This window comes from Lynx rufus, unplaced genomic scaffold, assembly GCF_022079265.1.
Source record: "Lynx rufus isolate CCGP_SWC_20201006 ecotype Redwood Valley unplaced genomic scaffold, mLynRuf1.p SCAF_13, whole genome shotgun sequence".
NCBI lineage: Eukaryota > Metazoa > Chordata > Mammalia > Carnivora > Felidae > Lynx > Lynx rufus.
In genome coordinates, this window is record NW_025814827.1 from 161,537 (window position 1) to 181,514 (window position 19,978).

The window sequence follows — 19,978 nt, forward strand, 5'->3', positions numbered from 1 at the left end:
AAAAAAAAACATCAAGCAACTTTAAGCATCATAGAGTTAACTACTCTATTAATGTTATGATGCATAACCTTCCAGATGTTCAATAAATAGCATCTTATGTAGAAATAAATACGTGTGTGTGTACATATATCAAGAATATAATATTCTATAGACTTGTAACCTGCTGTATTTGTTTTAGTCTCCTGTGGCTGCCATAACCAGATAACACACTGGTGGTTTAAACAACAGAAATATATGTTCTCACAGTTCTGGAGGCTGGAAGTCCAAGATTTAAGTGTTGGCAGGTTTGCTTTCTCCTGAGGCATCTCCCTGGCTTTCAGACCACTGCCTTGCCTACTTGCTAAGTCCTCACATGGCCATTTCTTTCTCGCTAGGAATGCGTCTTTTCCTCTTCTTATAAGGATACCAGTCTTACTGAATTAGGGTCCAATCCTTAGGACCTCATTTATTACCCCTTTTAAGGCCTTATCTCCAAATATATTCATAATGGCAGTTAGGGCTTCAACATACAAATCTGGGGGGGACACAATTCTGTCCATAACACCTACCTTTAAAATTACAACATATTACATATTTCCATGTTAGTAAATATGTCTGTCATTCTTAATGGCTGTGGTTGATTGTTTAAATATAACTTTTAATCTAAATACCAGTGTAGGGCATTTAGATTTTTTCCCTTTATTTTCTATTAAAAATTCTGTGATAAAAGTATTTTGTGTGTGTGTATGTGTGTGACTATATATCTGTGTATGTATGTATATATACATATATATATTTTATATAATTGTCAAATATTGTTAAGATAATTTTTTAAAAGGGGAATTGCTGCAAAGATGTATTTTCTACCCTCCAACTTCTTATTTAGAAAAACTTCAACTCGAAGTTGCAGAATGATAGAATAGTAACCATTCATATTCCTTTGGTCTAGATTCACTGATTTAAAAATTTTTGCGGGGCATCTGGGTGGATCAGTCAGTTAAGCATGTGACTCTTGATTTCAGCTCAGGTCATGATCTCATGGTTCGTTAGTTCGAGCCCCATGTCGAGCTGTACACTAATAGTGCCGGGGCCTGTTTGAGATTCTCTCTCACTCTGCCTCTCCCCCATGCACACACGTGCTCTCTCTCTCTCTCTGTCTCTTCAAAATAAATAAACTTTAAAAAATTAAGAAGTTTGCATACAGTTCTTTTTTTCTCTTTGTTTATAAAAACATTTCTTTCTAACCATTTGAAAGTAGATTGCAGACATCATGACACCACCCCCAAAAATTTCAAAGCTGAGAATTTTTTTCTCAGATAGTGACCTGTTAACTTGTTGATTATCTTAGTGACCCAAACTATAGTTATCTAGGTGGCACTAGATAACATACCAAGTGAAATTTCAGTTTTTATTAAATCTGTTCATGAGGGGCACCTGGGTGGCTCAGTGGGTTAGGCATCTGACTTTGGCTGAGGTCATGATCTCAAGGTTTGTGGGTTCAAGCCCCACATTAGACTCTGCTGTCAGCACAGAGTTTGCTTCAGATCCTCTATCCCCCTCTCTCTCTGCACCACCCCCGCCAGCTCATGCTATCTCTCTCTCTCTCTCTGAAAAATAAAAACTAAACATTAAAAAAAAAAAAGCTATTCATGAAACTCTTTAACTTTTTTCCTAGTGACTCCAATGGGATCAGGTAACAATCGACCTCAGGAAATAGAAATTGGAGAGTCTGGTTTTGCTCTGTTATTCCCTCAAATTGAAGGAATAAAAATACAACCCTTTCATTTTATTAAGGACCCAAAGAATTTAACACTAGAAAGACATCAACTCACTGAAGTAGGTAAGTCAATGTTATTTACCATTAATTGCCCAATTTGATTGTGTTTGTTCCTTTGAGAGAGTCTGAATTAAGTATACGTGTTACTAATAAATGTATTTGTATTTAATTCTGAATTTTGAAGCACTTCTTTCTCTTTGATACTTTACCATTTTGCTATTTTAGTTTTCTGGAAAGCTTTTTTTAAGCATTGTTTTACACTAATAGCATTTATTGTGAAATTTTTTTTTTTATTAAATACAGATTAGTTCTATGTCAACTAATTAGAAAGATGGGAATAAGTATAGTGAACTTGATAAATTTTAGAAAAGCTCTAAGTTAAGGCAGAGTCTGTCAAACAAGGATTTACTAGGACATGTAAGAGGAAGTTTGGCTAGAGTAGGCAAGATCATGAGAGGTGATTTTGAAGAGATAAAGCGTTGGCTTAATTTCTAGGATCTGATGAGAAAGCCTAATTTAATATAATAAGCAGCAGAGTAGGTACTCAAGCAGAACAGTGTTAAGACTTTTTGTTTGCATCTACAGATGAACTGATTGCCATTAACTTATTTTAAAAAGTCTCTGTTGGCATGAAAAATATTCATTGGTTACCTGGTTATGCATCAATCAACCATCCTATAGAGATAAGCTTCCATTATTTGAAATGGCACTGACTCCAGCAGGAATAAAAAAACTGTAGCAACAAAGGGAAAATTTGTGATTGGTTTACTAACGAGAAAAAAAAGGAGTCTACACATTGAGACTGGCTTGTGCAACTGTCTTTTACAATGCAAAAAGACTTAAAGTGACTGGTGGGGATGAGATGAGAAGTACAGAAGAAGGAGGCATTGACTGCAGAGACCAGCAGCTAGCAGCAGCTGGCCTCTTGATAATGTGGAAGAGAGTTGTCAGGTACAGGTAAAACATGGGAAGTTTCAACAGCTAGCCTGTAGGGTAAGGCAGGAAACTATAGCTAGTAAGAATGCAGGCTATAGCTGCCCTAGTTCTGTTACATTCCAGCTTTCCTAATTTAGGACAAATTTCCTAACTTTTCTAAGCCTCTGTTTCCCATCTGTAAAGTGGAAATAACTGAATTACAGAGTTGTAAGCACGAGATACAATGACTTCTATAAAACACTTAGCCAAATACCTTGCTCTATAGATGGTAGGCTAATGTTGGCCCCTGTACCTTTAGGCAGGCTTTGCAGTGGGTCACAGTGATCCATCTGCACTGTGGCTTGTGTTGTGTGGAGGAATTGACTGGTGGGAGGAACATTCAGGAAAAGGACAGTGAAGGTCTTGGGTATTTTTTTTTTTTCCTATTAATCTGTCCTTTTTCAATTTATTTTTTTTTCTTTTTTATTATGAAATTTATTGTCAAATTGGTTTCCATACCACACCCAGTGCTCATCCCAACAGGTGCCCTCCTCAATACCCATCACCCATCCACCCCTCCCTCCCACCCCCCATAAACCCTCAGTTTGTTCACAGGTTTTAGGAGTCTCTTATGTTTTGGCTCCCTCCCTCTCTAACCATATTTTTTTTCTTCCCCTCCCCCATGGTCTTCTGTTAAGTTTCTCAGCATCCACATAAGAGTGAAAACATATGGAATCTGTCCTTCCCTGTATGACTTATTTCATTTAGCATAACACTCTCCAGTTCCATCCATGTTGCTACAAAAGGCCATATTTCATTCTTTCTTATTGCCACTTAGTATTCCATTGTGTATATAAACCACAATTTCTTTATCCATTGGTCAGTTGATGGACATTTAGGCTCTTTCCATAATTTAGCTACTGTTGAGAGTGCTGCTACAAATATTGGGGTACAAGTGCCCCTATGCGTCAGTACTCCTGTGTCTGTTGGGCAAATTACTAGCAGTGCTACTGCTGGGTCATAGGGTAGGTCTATTTTTAATTTTTTCAGGAATCTCCACACTGTTTTCCAGAGTGGCTGCACCAGTTTGCATTCCCACCAACAGTGCAAGAGGGTTCCTGTTTCTCCACATCCTCTCCAGCATCTATAGTCTCCTGTTTTGTTCATTTTAGCCACTCTGACTGGCATGAAGTGATAATCTGAGTGTGGTTTTGATTTGTATTTCCCTGATGAGGAGCGCCGTTGAGCATCTTTTCATGTGCCTGTTGGCCATCTGGATGTCTTCTTTAGAGAAGTGTCTATTCGTGTTTTCTGCCCATTTCTTCACTGGATTATTTGTTTTTTGGGTGTGGAGTTTGGTGAGCTCTTTATAGATTTTGGACTAGCCCTTGTCCGATATGCCATTTGCAAATATCTTTTCCCATTCTGTTGGTTGCCTTTTAGTTTTGTTGATTGTTTCCTTTGCTGTGCAGAAACTTTTTATCTTCATGAGGTCCCAATAGTTCATTTTTGCTTTTAATTCCCTTGCCTTTGGGGATGTGTCAAGTAAGAAATTGCTACGGCTGAGGTCAGAGAGGTCTTTTTCCTGCTTTCTCCTCTAGGGTTGTGATGGTTTCCTGTCTCACATTCAGGTCCTTTATCCATTTTGAGTTTGTTTTTGTGAATGGTGTGAGAAAGTGGTCTAGTTTCATTCTTCTGCATGTTGCTGTCCATTCTCCCAGCACCATTTGTTAAAGAGACTGTCTTTTTTCCATAGGATATTCTTTCCTGCTTTGTCAAAGATTAGTTGGCCATACTTTTGTGGGTCTAGTTCTGGGGTTTCTATTCTATTCCATTGGTCTATATCTGATTTTGTGCCAATACCATGCTGTCTTGATGATGACAGCTTTGTAGTAGAGGCTAAAGTCTGGGATTGTGATGCCTCCTGCTTTGGTCTTCTTCTTCAAAATTACTTTGGTTATTCAAGGCCTTTCGTGGTTCCATATGAATGTTAGGATTGCTTGTTCTAGCTTTGAGAAGAATGCTGGTGCAATTTTGGTTGGGATTGCATTGAACGTGTAGATAGCTTTGCATAGTGTTGATATTTTAACAATATTCTTCCAACCCATGAGCACGGAATGTTTTTCCATTTCTTTATATCTTCTTCAATTTCCTTCATAAGCTTTCTATAGTTTTCAGCATACAGATCTTTTACATCTTTGGTCAGGTTTATTCCTAGGTATTTTATGATTCTTGGTGCAATTGTGAATGGGATCAGTTTCTTTATATGTCTTTCTGTTGCTTCATTATTAATGTATAAGAATGCAACTGATTTCTGTACATTGATTTTGTATCTTGCAACTTTGCTGAATTCATGTATCAGTTCTAGCAGACTTTTGGTGGAGTCTGTCGGGTTTTCCATGTATAATAGCATGTCATCTGCAAAAAGTGAAAGCTTGACTTCATCTTTGCCAATTTTGATGCCTTTGATTTCCTTTTGTTGTCTGATTGCTGATGCTAGCACTTCCAACACTATGTTAAACAACAGCGGTGAGAGTGGACATCCCTGTCGTGTTCCTGATCTCAGGGAAAAGGCTCTCAGTTTTTCCCCATTGAGGATGATATTAGCTGTGGGCTTTTCATAAATGGCTTTTATGATGTTTAAGTATGTTCCTTCTATCCCGACTTTCTCAAGAGATTTTATTAAGAAAGGATGCTGAATTTTGTCAAATGCTTTTTCTGCATCGATTGACAGGATCATATGGTTCTTATCTTTTCTTTTATTAATGTGATGTATCACATTGATTGATTTGAGAATGTTGAACCAGCCCTGCAGCCCAGGAATGAATCCCACTTGATCATGGTGAATAATTCTTTTTATATGCTGTTGAATTCGATTTGCTAGTGTCTTACTGATAATTTTTGCATCCATATTCATCAGGGATATTGGCCTCTAGTTCTCTTTTTCTACTGGGTCTCTGTCTGGTTTAGGAATCAAAGTAATGCTGGCTTCATAGAATGAGTCTGGAAGTTTTCCTTCCCTTTCTATTTTTTGGAATAGCTTGAGGAGGATAGGTATTATCTCTGCTTTAAATGTCTGGTAGAATTCCCCTGGCAAGCCATCTGGACCTGGACTGTTATTTGTTGGGAGATTTTTGATAACTGATTCAGTTTCTTCACTGGTTATGGGTGTGTTCAAACTTTCTATTTCTTCCTGTTTGAGTTTCGGAATGTGTGGGTGTTTAGGAATTTGCCCATTTCTTCCAGGTTATCCAGTTTGTTGGCATATAATTTTTCATAGTATTCCCTGATAATTGCTTGTATTTCTGAGGGATTGGTTGTAATAATTCCATTTTCATTCATGATTGTATCTATTTGGGTCCTCTCCCTTTTCTTTTTGAGAAGCCTGGCTAGAGGTTTATCAATTTTGTTTATTTTTTCAAAAAACCAACTCTTGGTTTCATTGATCTGCTCTACAGTTTTTTTAGATTCTATATTGTTTATTTCTGCTCTGATCTTTATTATTTCTCTTCTTCTGCTGGGCTTGGGGTGTCTTTGCTGTTCTGCTTCTATTTCCTTTAGGTGTGCTGTTAGATTTTGTATTTGGGATTTTTCTTGTTTCTTGAGATAGGCCTGATTGCAATGTATTTTCCTCTCAGGACTGCCTTTGCTGCATCCCAAAGCATTTGGATTGTTGTATTTTCATTTTCATTTGTTTCCATATATTTTTAAATTTCTTCTCTAATTGCCTGGTTGACCCATTCATTCTTTAGTCGGGTATTCTTTAACCTCCATGCTTTTGGAGGTTTTCCAGACTTTTTCTTGTGATTGATTTCAAGCTTCATTGCATTGTGGTCTGAAAGTATGCATGGTATGATCTCAATTCTTGTATACTTATGAGGGGCTGTTTTGTGACCCAGTATGTGATCTGTCTTGGAGAAGGTTCCATGTGCACTCGAGAAGAAAGTATATTCTGTTGCTTTGGGATGCAGAGTTCTAAATATATCTATCAAGTCCATCTGATCCAGTGTATCATTCAGGGCCCTTGTTTCTTTATTGATCCTGTGTCTACATGATCTATCCAATGTTGTAAGTGGAGTATTAAAATCCCCTGCAATTACCACATTCTTATCAATATGGTTGCTTATGTTTGTGATTAATTGTTTTATGTATTTGGGGGCTCCCTTATTCGGCGCATAGACATTTATAATTGTTAGCTCTTCCTGATGGATGGACCCTGTAATTATTATATAATGCCCTTCTTCATCTCTTGTTACAGCCTTTAATTTGAAGTCTAGTTCTCTCTGATATAAGTATGGCTACTCCAGCTTTCTTTTGACTTTGAGTAGCATGATAGATAGTTCTACATCCCCTCACTTTCAATCTGAAGGTGTCCTCAGGTCTAAAATGAGTCTCTTGTAGACAGAAAATAGATGGGTCTTGTTTTTTTATCCATTCTGATATCCTAGGTCTTTTGGTTGGCGCATTTAGTCCATTTACATTCAGTGTTATTATTGAAAGATATGGGTTTAGAGTCATTGTGATGTCTGTAGGTTTCATGCTTGCAGTGATGTCTCTGGTACTTTGTCTCACAGGATCCCCCTTAGGATCTCTTGTAGGGCTGGTTTAGTGGTGACGAATTCCTTCAGTTTTTGTTTGTTTGGGAAGACCTTTATCTCTCCTTCTATTCTAAATGACAGACTTGCTGGGTAAAGGATTCTCGGCTGCATTTTTTTTTTCTGTTCATCACATTGAAGATTTCCTGCCATTCCTTTCTGGCCTGCCAAGTTTCAGTAGACAGATCCGTCACGAGTCTTATCGGTCTCCCTTTATATGTTAGAGCATGTTTATCCCTAGCTGCTTTCAGAATTCTCTCTTTATCCTTGTATTTTGCCAGTTTCACTATGATATGTCGTGTAGAAGATTGATTCAAGTTACGTCTGAAGGGAGTTTTCTGTGCCTCTTGGATTTCATTGCCTTTTTCCTTCCCCAGTTCAGGGAAGTTCTCAGCTATGATTTCTTCCAGTACACCTTCAGCACCTTTCCCTGTCTCTTCCTCCTCTGGAATCCCAATTATGCGTACATTATTTCGTTTAATTATGTCACTTAGTTCTCTAAGTCTCCCCTCATACTCTTGGATTTTTTTTATCTTTCTTTTTCTCAGCTTCTTCTTTTTCCATAATTTTATCTTCTAATTCACCTATTCTCTCCTCTGCCTCTCCAATCCGAGCTGTTGTCGCCTCCATTTTATTTTGCAGCTCATTTATAGCATTTTTTAGCTCCTCCTGTTTCTTAGTCCCTTGATCTCTGTAGCAAGAGATTCTCTGCTGTCCTGTATACTGTTTTCAAGCCCAGCTATTAATTTTATGACTATTATTTTAAGATCATTTTCTGCTATATTGCTTGTATCGTTTTTGATCAGTTCGTTAGCTGTCGCTACTTCCTTGAGTTTGTTTTGAGGAGAATTCCACCGTTTCATCATTTTGGATAGTCTCTGGAGTGGCAGGGAACTGCAGGGCTCTTCCTCTGTGCTGTCTGGAGTAACTTGCATTGGTGGGTGGGGCCGCAGTCAGACCTGATGTCTGCCCTCAGCCCACCACTGGGGCCACAGTCAGACTGGTGTGTACCTTATCTTCCCCTCTCCCAGGGGCAAGACTCACTGTGGAGTGGTGTGGCCTCTGTCTGGGCTGCTTGCGCACTGCCATTCTTGTGGTACTGCTTCGATGGGATCTGGCATATTAGATGGGGTGGATCCACAAGGTGCACAGGGGCAAGAGGGGCAGGCTCAGCTCGCTTTGCCTTCAGTTGGTCCACTTCAGGAGGGGCCCTGTGGCACTGGGAGGGAGGCAGACCCGTCAGAGGGATGGATCCGCAGAAGCATAGTGTTGGGTGTTTAAGGGGTGCAAGCAAGTTCCGTGATGGGAACTGGTTCCCTTTGGGATTTTGGCTGGGGGATGGGTGAGGGAGACAGCGCTTCCCAGCGCCTTTGTTCCCCGCCAAGCTGAGCTCTGTCCTCCGGGGCTCAACAACTATCCCTCCCACTCTCCAAGCAGAGCTGTTGACTTATAACATTCCAGATGTTAAGTCCCACTGGCTGTCAGAACACACTCCATCGGGCCCCTCTGCTTTTGCAAGCCAGACTTGGGGCCTCTGCCTTGTCGGGTGGTCTGGTTGCCCCTCCACCACCCCGGCTCCCTCCTGCCAGTCCATGTAGCGCACTGCCTCTCCGCCCTTCCTACCCTCTTCTGTGGGCCTCTCGTCTATGCTTGGCTCCAGAGAGTCCATTCTGCTAGTTTTCTGGTGGTTATCGGGGTAAATTAGGCAGATGTGGGTGGAATGTAAGCAATCAGCAGGACACGGTGAGCCCAGCGTCCTCCTACGCCGCCATCTTCTCCCTGTTCTCAGGTCTTGGGTATTCTTATCATCCCATTTAGAAGCATCATGCCAGAGGAAGATACCCATGTTTTGGCTGATGGTGACAATTAATGGTAACTAATACTGAGGCATTATAAACTGGGTACTGTGCTACATACTATTTCTAATCCTCACAGCAGTTTGCCAGATAGAATTTGTTACACAGTATGTTGTCGGTGAGGAGACCAAACTTGTAGTAGTAGAGAACAAAGGCTCTTAGACTTCATAGTACATAAACAGAAGACCAGAGTTATCTGTAATGTTAAAGCTACCCGAAATCAAGGATGCCAAATGTTCTCTAAGGAAAACTTCGGATTGTGCCTTTGTGTATAGCTAAGCTAGAGAGACTTTCTCATGTTATAATGAGACTTGTTGGAAGGCTGGCAGGAGTTAATGGTGCTCAGCAAACTAGATCTCTCTTACACCAGTGGTTAGAAAATCGTGGGTCTGAAACTCAAGGAGGAGTTGAAGTCAGAGATGTTGGTTTGAGAGCCATTTGCACATAGTGTGGTAGGCTGTCTGCGATAATGTCCAGGACAGCTTAGTACAGGTTTCAGAAAAGATTCAGCAACAAATTTAGTACAAGGAAGGAAGAAGAGATATAGTTTGTTGCTGACAAGAGGATGGCCTACTGAGTTCAGTAGGTTCATGATGTAGAAATTATATGTTAATGTCATTCAGCTTGAAAGGTCCCATTGGGTTAGAAAAATTAATTGGATGCAGATTCTGTCTCAGTGCTATTCTGGGAAAGTTGTGACAGATACGTATGTGATTATAACCCAAGTGAGAAAGTAAGGTGTGCCTCTCTATTAGAGAGATCTGGATAGATTGCTCTAAGGATTGCCAGTGGGAAGGAGAGTGAGGAGACTTCATGGGGCAAATACCATTTAAGGCTTTGAAGAATGGGAGACATAATGAAAAATAAGAATGGTAACCGGATAGGCTAAATGATTAACAGAAACCTAAACACAGAGTCAGGTAATGAGAAATGTAGGGGAAATAGTAAACAGTTCATTTTTGCAAACAAAGGTTTTGTGAAGGGGATCATAAGAACAAAGGGTGGGGCACAGTGAAGCCAGGCTAAAGAATGTAGTCAGTAAATGACAACTGTTAACCAGAAATGTTCTCCTATTAGCAAATGTGATTCTCCATAGTGGGGAGATACTGGAAACAGGGAGACTAGTTAGGACCCCCCTGCAAGAGTCTAAGCAAGAAATAATACCAGAGCATGAAGTTCAGGAAATTGAGTGGAGAAAATTAGCAGATCATTGGATATGAAATGAGAAGGAAGACTGAATGACTCATTGATAACTCTGAGTTTTGTGCTTAACAGAGTGGGGTGCTGGTGCTTCAGAGAACAGAAATAGAGAACACTGGGGCAAGAGGAGCAGGATTAAGAAAAAATCCGACTCCATTAGACAGGCTCATTTGGCCTTTAATTCAGTGCTTTTGCTGAAGGTCATATTGCCAGACCTTCTGTGTGTTACCTCTTTTTTCCGTAAGTGAGGATGGTGCCTCCTGGGCATACTCTCTCCTCTGTCCCATAGCACCTTGGGAGCCATGACTGAGGTCCTGATGATAGCACTACTTAAAGCTAGAACCCTAGTTTTGTCATATTACAAGAGAGAGCCAAAATCTTGAGCAGAATAAACCTTCCATTTTATGATAAAATAGTTTACTAGATTTGTAAGACCTTGTTTGCGTTACAGTACTAAGTATAGGCCTCACAAACCAAAGGGAAAAGCAGGCCCATGTTTAGTCTGCTATGTGAGGCATTCTTTACTGGTGTCCTTTCCAGAGCCGTTTGCTGTTAGCAGTTTTGACTAATTCCAAGGCATCATTTTTATCCTGTTAATGGTATTCAGGAAATTGAAGCTCTGCTTAGATTGAGATATAATCTGTATTCATTCCATACTATTTTATGGCCACATTTCCTGTATTTTTAAATTTGGACCATTGTCTTTTATGTGCTCAAGAAGATGGAGGAATCTGAGGCAGTCCTCCTTGAGGTGGGTAGTCTATCAGACACTTGTCTCACACCTGTGATTCTCTTTCTCTTTTACAAACCCATCATTCTGACATTCTCCTGGGGCCCAGTGATTTTCTGGGTTACAGTTTTATTTGTAGACACTGATATTAGAAAAGATTTTCCACTAGTTTTTACATTTGAGGTCACAAGAGGAAGTCCTGAAGGGTCCTCCTGCATTTGCTCTTGGAAGGAGAGGAGGGGAAGTGTCAGTTCTGTAACCTACTAACACCAGTTCCTTCTGGGCAGCCACTCTGGAAGTGTGTATTTATTATTACTTATGTCTGGTCTGAGTCAAGTCCTGTAATCGTGGGTACAATTTGCATATTTTCTTGTGAATTTTGAAGATGTTGAATTCTCATAGACTTTCTAGGAGCTAAACAGTACATAATGGGTTCTGGTGGGCATTTAAATAAGTGAATTTCTGTGAAGTGCTTAGAACAGTGCCTGGCGGAAGTGCTGAGTTTGCTATTACATTGATGATGTTATGATCTACTTTGTGGGTTGTTCAGGTCCTTTCTGCTTACCACTTTTTGGTCCATTGACTACTCCTCTTGAACTCTGCCAGCAACTGAGAGAGGTGAAAACTAAACTATTCGTTAACTCAGATTGCAAAAAAAAAAAAAAAAAGAGTGACTATATTTTTAAATTATCTAGAGATTTCATAGAGAATCTTGAGGGGGACACCAACAGTGATCAGGTGCAAAGCAGAGAAAGATGTTGCTAAAACATACGTGATGGAACTTGCTCTGTTTTAGAAGTTTCACAGCCCTTGAGAAAGTCTAAGTGACAGGAAGGTGGTGCCAGTGTTCTGTTAGGTTTTACTGCCCTTGTGGTAGACGTCATTCAGCTATGGGAGCAAGAGGGCTAGAAAACACAAACTGTTAACAGGCTGGTGGGGGCTGACTCCCAGGTCACAGTGGTGCATAATACAGCCCCAGCCTACCGTGCCTCCCACCCCCAGCCCCTGTGCCACAGGCTCCATGTCTGTGGACAGGGACAGCTTCTTACTGTATACCACCAGAGATATTTGTGGATAAGGTACATCTCAAAAACATGACTACACAAAAGCCAGAACAACACAGGTGACCCCCAGTCAGTTTTGAGGATAGGATACAAGGCTTCTTTTCCCCTCCCTCTAAGTTTGATGTTTACTTTAGATGCATTTAATTCAAGGGGAAATGTTGCCTTAGCTTCATCATTTCAGTATTTGGCTAAACAGATCTAACTTATGGTCGGGGCCCTCACTAAATTAGCCAGATTGTGTTTTGTTAGCTATGCTCTATTGAGCCTGTGGTGGGTACGAGGCCCCTGAATAAGTGCTGCTTTATGACATTATCTTATTATGACTGTAACTGCCCTTGAGATTTGCTCCTGTCCCAGTTTTAGAGGAAGGATCTGAACTTGGCGAAGTCTAGCCTTGCTCAGAGTTCTACATTTGTAAGTGGTTGAGCCTGAGTTCTGACCCTGGTCTGACTCCAGAACCCACATCCTTACTGGGCTGACTTCATACTTCCCTCCCCTAGTGTGAAAAAGATAGGTATCCTATCCTGGGGCCGGGGGAAGTGGTGCTAAAAATCTCAGCTTTGGTCCATGAATTGTTCATGATATTAGCCTCATTTTACGTAGACTTGTACTTTGAAGTAGGTTTTCTACATGCATTTAGATCCCATCACTTTCAAACAGATCATAAAATAGTTGTCTTGAGAATGGCTTCTCTAGAAAGAATAGAAATCTGGACATGCAGACCCAGAGCATTTCCAAGGAGTCCTGGCCTAACTTTGGAATAGTTCTTCCTATTTTGATTTTCCTGAATCTGACATGGTCTTGGTGTCTAGATTTTATCTTATTTTTTAAATTTCCTTTTAGCCTTCTAGTTTATCTTAGCTATGATAAGTTTATATTTTGCCTTATTTGAAATTAATTTAAGGCAGCTTACAAAGATACAGTATCAGTGGAGGAGTTCTGAATTGAGGGACATGTAGGAAGAACACAGTGAAACCCAGGCTGAGGGTAATACACAAGATTCATACCATCAGCATTTGCTAGAGGTGGTCCACAGGTTGGCTAAGCCAGAGCAGAAGCAGCCCACCTCTTCCCAATTTTTTGAGAACAGAGATAAATTCTTCTACTGGATTGAAGCAGTTTCTTAGGTCACTCTGCGAACACCAATGGCATCAATAAAAGCAATGGTAGAGTCCAAAGCAGTGAGGTCTGGTTACTGAGCTTTCTGCTTAATCTAATATTTAGATCTGCTAAAGGAATGAATGGCCCACATGCTCTTTTTAGGCGCTCGTTCTGCTGTGACTTAGATCTCACAGCTGAATTTCAGGTAACAATGAACTGGAGATTGCATCTTTTAATAGCTGGACTGGATAATAAGTATAGTCACCTGCCCAATAAGCGGCTCACCTAGGGAAATGGCTGGTGTGCTTTCTTAAAGTTGAAAGACCTAAGATACTTGTCCTGAGTAGAGGGCCGTCCTCTTTCCCCACAGAGGTGAACTGAAGACCGAAGGCAGTGCCAAGATTTACTTCAAAAAGAGCTGGGTGGTCTTGTCAGGCAAGTGTACTGTAGGCATTTCAGTTTTGAGTGGCAAGGAGTTTGAGTTGTACCTTCCCTCTTCTGTTGCATATCTAAAGCTCTGGATGGTCTGTTGGTCAAATACAGACCCATCTGCTCCGTCAGACAGCCAGACTGGGCTAAGCTGGATTTGTTCTCTAAGTTGGGATAGGGGGAAGTGATTGTAGTTTCTAGGTTTGTGTGTGGGGGGTTCAGCTACAGAGCAGTATCACCAGAGGAAGATGTGGAAAGCACTGGGTATGTGTTTGTTAAGTAAGTGAGGGTGGTGCCTTTAGAATGCTCAGATGAAAATGTTTAGTAGGCAATTGTAAAAGAGGGTCTAAAGCTTAGAAAACAATAGGGAAGTTAGAGATTTAGAAGTCTTCAGGTTTCTGAAACCTAAAACTCTTGAGAGGAGATGTGGGTTTTAATCTATAGCCTGCCATGTTATTCTTCTGGGCTGGTCACTTCTCTGGGATTAGCAGTCCTTATTTGTAAAGTAAAACTAGACAGTTCATCCCACAGCCCTCTTCCAACTCTGGATATTCATTTTAGAACACAAAAAAAAAAACATTCTCTCAAACTGTGCTGCTCTTTGTGGGAAAAAAAGACCCTTTAGTAATGGCTTAGGGTGTGTAGTATCATGAAAGTACTGGACTTATATACTAATATCCTTTTCACTCTCCAAATCAGTGATTTATTGTGGAGAGAATTAAAAGTGGACAAGAGGAAGGGTGCCTGGGTGACTCAGTTGGCTAAGCATCTGACTTTGGCTCAGGTCATGATCTCGCGGTTCATGGGTTCAAGGCCTGCATCAGGTTCTCTGCTATCAACACAGAGGCCCCCTTCGGTTCCTGTCTCCCTTTCTCTCTGCCCCTCCCCAGCCAGCTCATGCTTTCTTTCTGTCCCAAAACTAAATAAAAACATTAAAAAAAATTTTTTTAAATAGAAGTAGACTGGAGGAAATTTCCCTGGATAAGTCAATATTTGGTGTTAGTAAATAATCATTCCCCCCACACCTGTTTCCTTAAGTGAGTCATATTTCTGGTAATATTCACCTTAGGTCTGCCAAGATGGAAGTCATGTGGCTGAGTCAGTGGAAACAGGGATGAGAATGTGGGTTAGGTATTTTTTTTTTTTTTCCTGTCCTATTACCTGTTTGATAATGCCAGAAAATTTCAAATTGATAGTTTTACAGTGTCCAGAGGCTCAGGTGAAAGCCAGGGAATTTGTGGGGGAGTGCAGGAGTACAACCTATCTCCTGTTGGGCTATACTGCCCCCTAACAGAAGCTGTTTTTTGTTCTTAGGCTGCAGAATTGAACATTTTCTTGGTTTGGAAAGAGTTTCTTATAGTTATAGCATCTTCTCTCCCACCCTCCTTTCCTGGAAAAGGTGGATAGGGCCCATATGTATTTTCATGGTATATTGGTTTCCTGAGGCTGCTGTAACAAATTACCACAAACTTGGTGGCTCAAAGCAACAGAAATTTATTCTGTCACAGTCCCAAGAGGCTAAAAGTCTGAAGTCAAGGTGTCGAAAGGGCTCCACTCCCCTCTAAGGCTACAGGGGTGAATCTCTTCATTGTCCCTTCCACCTTCTGGTGGCCACTGCTATACCTCATGGTTGTATCACACCAGTTTCTGCTTCTGTGGTCACAGTGCCTCTTCTTATGTCTGTGTCTCTTATATAGGTCTTTTAAAGACACTTACTATAGTATATAGAGCCTAACTGGATAATAAGAGATGATCTCTTCCCCATGTCCTTAATTACATCTGCAAAGACCCTTTTCCTAAATGGGTTTACATTCATCAGTTCCAGAGATTTGATGTGGATACATTTTGGGGGAGACCACCATTAAATACATGACAGGTGTTTGGTGCCTTTTCTCTCCATTTTCTCTGAATCTTTATTATTACTATTGCTAACTCTGTTCTGTGTAAACCAACATTCCCTTTCATTCTAGGTGGTGGCCTGTGTGGAGATGGCTTACACCAAGGTCCACCGTGGATGCTGCTCAGTTACATAGCTGCTTCCTTATTTGTGTTGAGTGTTGATTGTATTATTTTCAAGTAGCCATTTAGTTTTTTTTAATGGGGAAAATTACAGCAAAGATTTTAAACAGTGTTAAAGTTTGTAAAAAAAAAAGGGGGGGGGGAACTGGACAGTTTAAATACTAAATTGCACATAACTAGAAGTGCAGGTCAGTAGCGGAAACATTTCATTTTGCAAAAATTTAGAAAATAAGATAGTGATGAAGTTTCAAGTTCGTGTTTGGAGGCTGTCTTTCATTGTTGCTCTTCCTTTCTCTGCAGGTCTTTTAGATAACCCTGAGCTTCGTGTGGTCCTGGTGTTTGGTTATAATTGCTGTAAGGTGGGAGCCAGTAATTATCTGCAGCGAGTAGTCAGCACTTTCAGTGATATGAATGTCATCTTGGCTGGAGGTCAGGTAGACAACCTGGCATCACTGACCTCTGACAAGTATGTCTCATGTGCTTCTGATTCCTCCCATGTATGCCCAGAAATGTCCTCAGATTTTTCTTATCCAGGTTTTTAAAACACATGTTTATAGAATTGCTAACAGTTCATTCCATTATACAATACTCTATATAATTCTTCTTACAACTGAAGAATGAAATTTATATGTTGTCTTTTAATAACTTAAATGGACTCCTACTCTCCTTAAAATTAATTTTCAGAACTGTCTACTGGTATCTCCCACAACATCTCTGTGCTCCATATAATATCAGTAATAACTTCCTCTGTAGTTCTGTTTCCTCCTCTGAAGGAAATGCATGGCGAAACAGTGAAGCTTTATGGTAAAACTTCTTAGAGCCTCTGACATACTCAGTGCTATGGAAATCTTCTAGAGAGGGAATATTACTGTGACAGTTCTCAAATCCATTCTGTAGAGCATCTTGGATGCTTATTGGTATGGGCACACATTTTGGGAAATGCTATACTAGATCTTTTTGAAAGCCTTTTTCAAAAGGTGTCAAATTTGTGTTATCTTTGATTTTGTTACCAAGGCTTTTGCTTTTGAGGGTGAAATATTTGCTCAGTTATTTTGGGCACCATTACTCCCTTTGCATTTTGAATGAGAGTATGTAGTAGTTTCTGAGTTTGAACTAATTAAGTGAACATGAATATCATCAGTTTCCAAAAGCAGGAAAATGAGAATGTGTTATCCCCTGATGCTTCCTGCAAGCACTAGTATTCATTTCTCACTATATTTGTGGTTAGTATTTGGATACTAGAGTGGCGATGTGTCAACAGACCGTTAGAGATCAGTATCTTTAAAAGCAAGCAATGTAAATAATCCCAGTTATAATCTCCTTTCTGAAAGGCTCCTCTGATGAGTCAAGAAGAGCAAATATAGTTGACCTTTAAGCAATGCAGGGGATAGGGGGGGCGCCAACCCCTGTTGAAAATCCATGTATAATTTGTGACTCTCCCAAAACTTAGCCTACTGTTGACTGGAAGTCTTAACTGATAACATGAACAGTCGATTAACACATGTATGTATGTATTATAATATGGAAAGCTAGAGAAAAGAAAATGTTAAGAAAGTCATAAGGAAAACAAATTTACAGTCTTGTACTTGTCAAGAAAAATCCACATATAAGATAATGTGTGTTGCTCAGGGGTCAAATGTAGCTAAGTCGAGGCACTGAATTCTAAGCAGGATGTCAAACATTGGATTTCATGCATAAATACACCTAATTCTCAGTAATTATCTGTGATTGTTTCTCTTCTTGCCTGATTTTCTGTGTCTTTGCTTTTATCTTTAAATTGTATACAGTAGGGCAGTGATGATTTAATACCTCATTTGCCTTTGAAATGCCAGTCTCAGTTCAGACATTTAGCATCTGAGACGTAAGTCTATTAGCATGGTTCGTTGTCATCTTCTTTTTATACCTGTTATGGTAATAGTCCTCAAGAACAATTAACCTTTACATGACACATTAATTGTAATGTGGTCTTCATACTGTGTCCGTGGGTAAGAGAAGCCATTGAATAAATCGAGACTCTGTTTTAATAGTGTCCAGATATACCACCTCACCAAAAAAAAGCTAGGTAAATAATTCTTTGGGGCAAGATATTGACAATACACATTGCAATTGTATGCCAAAGAGGAAATGAAATAAAGTTAAAGGAGCAGTGGAGGACTTCATAAGGTGGATTCTGCCCCTCAGTAACTGGTTTTGCTACTAAGCTAATCTTATTATCTTAGTCCTCTTAAGCTTTTTCAGTTAAGTTTCTTGTTAACCTAGTGAATCTTGCCCATTTCACCGACTCACATGTTGATAAACGTGATAGAAATATAAGGTATTTGTTTTTTCCCTGTAGGTATAGGTGTTCACTATATTATGTTTTATAACTTTGACACTTTATATTTGTTTTAGTAAGGATAAAATATTACATAAAAAAGGCAAATATAAACAAAAGCATGTTTTTACCTTTAGATTAAGCTGAATTGTAGGCTGAAAGTAATAAATAAGACATAGCAATGTAATTATGTTTCTTTATGGACCAAACAACTTAAAGCTAAAACTTCTGGAGTTACAGGTTCTTAATAAAATTACTGTCCATGATTGAACAAGTATCTAATATATCTTTTTTAGAATGGGACACCAAGGTAAGGGGGAAAAAATACCAAAAATGTAAATAATACCAGAAAGCTTTATTTAATAGATATCACTGTATATATGAATAATATTTTAAGTTTCCTTTTAAGAAAGTGAGAAAGGTTAAGGATACTTTATAGCCTTCTAAAAATGCAGGATGGGTTTCAGAAATCTTTGTGGAGATGCATTTGCCCCCTTGAACTTGTGACTAAAAAAATAGTTGCATACTTCTCCACAGATCTGCTTCCCTGAATTAGATTCCCTGAATCTGCTTCTTTTAAATGTATTAATAGTTTCATTGTTAACCCCTAGTACACTCCTCCTATCTGGAATGGTGAGCCTTAGACTAACCGTAGGCTGTTAAAGGCTAGCCAGTGGATCAGGAATTTTCTTTACACTTTAAAATTTATATTCTCATTATATGTTTCATGATGTATCACCACACTTTTCTAATTGAATTTCCAGAAACCCTCTGGATATTGATGCCACTGGTGTGGTTGGACTGTCATTTAGTGGACACCGAATCCAGAGTGCCACCGTGCTTCTCAATGAGGAGGTCAATGACGAGAAGACTGCTGAGGCTGCAATGCAGCGCCTCAAAGCTGCCAGCATCCCGGAACAGAATACCATTGGCTTCATGTTTGCATGTGTTGGCAGGGGTTTTCAGTATTACAGAGCCAAGGGGAATGTTGAGGCTGATGCGTTCAGAAAGTTTTTTCCTAGTGTTCCTTTATTTGGCTTCTTTGGAAATGGAGAAATTGGATGTGATCGCATAGTCACTGGGAACTTCATATTGAAGAAATGTAATGAGGTGAAGGATGATGATCTGTTTCACAGCTATACAACAATAATGGCACTGATTCATCTTGGGTCATCTAAATAAAGCCATCTGTAAAGTGGCTTTCACAATATAAAACTTTTGGGCTCTGCCTTTCCTAGAAAATGGAAATTGGGATATGTCTATTTCAAAAAAAAAATAGTAACTTTATATGTATCAGTTTTATAGCTTTGACTATATCCGGGGTAGTTTTTAATTAATTAGATGGACAACTTTGTACCTAACAATGCACACAGAATTGAGAGCTTTTGCGCCAAACCAATTACGGCTATACTGTACTGGATTATGTAGCTGCTATGTAATGTGATGTAAATAGTCTTCTGCATAGGAAGATTGAAAGAGGATTCATCAATAGGATGGAGCTTTAAGACATTCCATGACTACCTCTGAACTATTAGATCTTTTAGCAAAATCATGAAGACATTTTTTTCTCCCTTAATGAAGGAGAAACATACATGAATAGCTTGAGAAATCTTTCTCTGCTTTACAGTTTTACCGATTTTTTTAGAAGCTGTAACAAAATTATTACTTTTTACTTATTTGTCAAAAATTAAAGAACTATTTTTGTTCTAGTACCCTGAAGTTGCTTAGTCAAATAAATTGCCAAGACTAATCAGTATTTTATTACTTTATAAGGAAAACATTTCCTTTTCCCTCAATGAAGGAATTTTAAGAGAAGAATCCTTTTCACCTAATTCTATATAGAACTGGCAGACCAGACAATTACATCACCTTATTTTGGTCTTATACCAATAAAATGTACCTTGGAAACTCATTCAGTGTTTTGTACATCACTGCTTTTGGTGAGTGAATGATGGAAGTAAACTAATACTTTAGAAAAGAAAGCCTGGAATGGTAGTCA

General features: G+C 39.4%; 1 protein-coding gene across 1 annotated transcript in view; it reads left to right on the plus strand.

The window, feature by feature from the left end:
* Window positions 1-19,891, plus strand: part of FBXO22 (F-box protein 22) — a 30,693-nt gene extending 10,802 nt beyond the window's left edge. Inside the window, exons 5-7 of the mRNA XM_047074737.1 lie at window positions 1,655-1,819; window positions 15,966-16,131; window positions 18,744-19,891. Coding sequence (XP_046930693.1) covers window positions 1,655-1,819; window positions 15,966-16,131; window positions 18,744-19,161 — 749 coding nt within the window. The 3' untranslated portion in view covers window positions 19,162-19,891. The remainder of the gene's footprint in view (window positions 1-1,654; window positions 1,820-15,965; window positions 16,132-18,743) is intronic.
* Window positions 19,892-19,978: the final 87 nt, after the last annotated feature.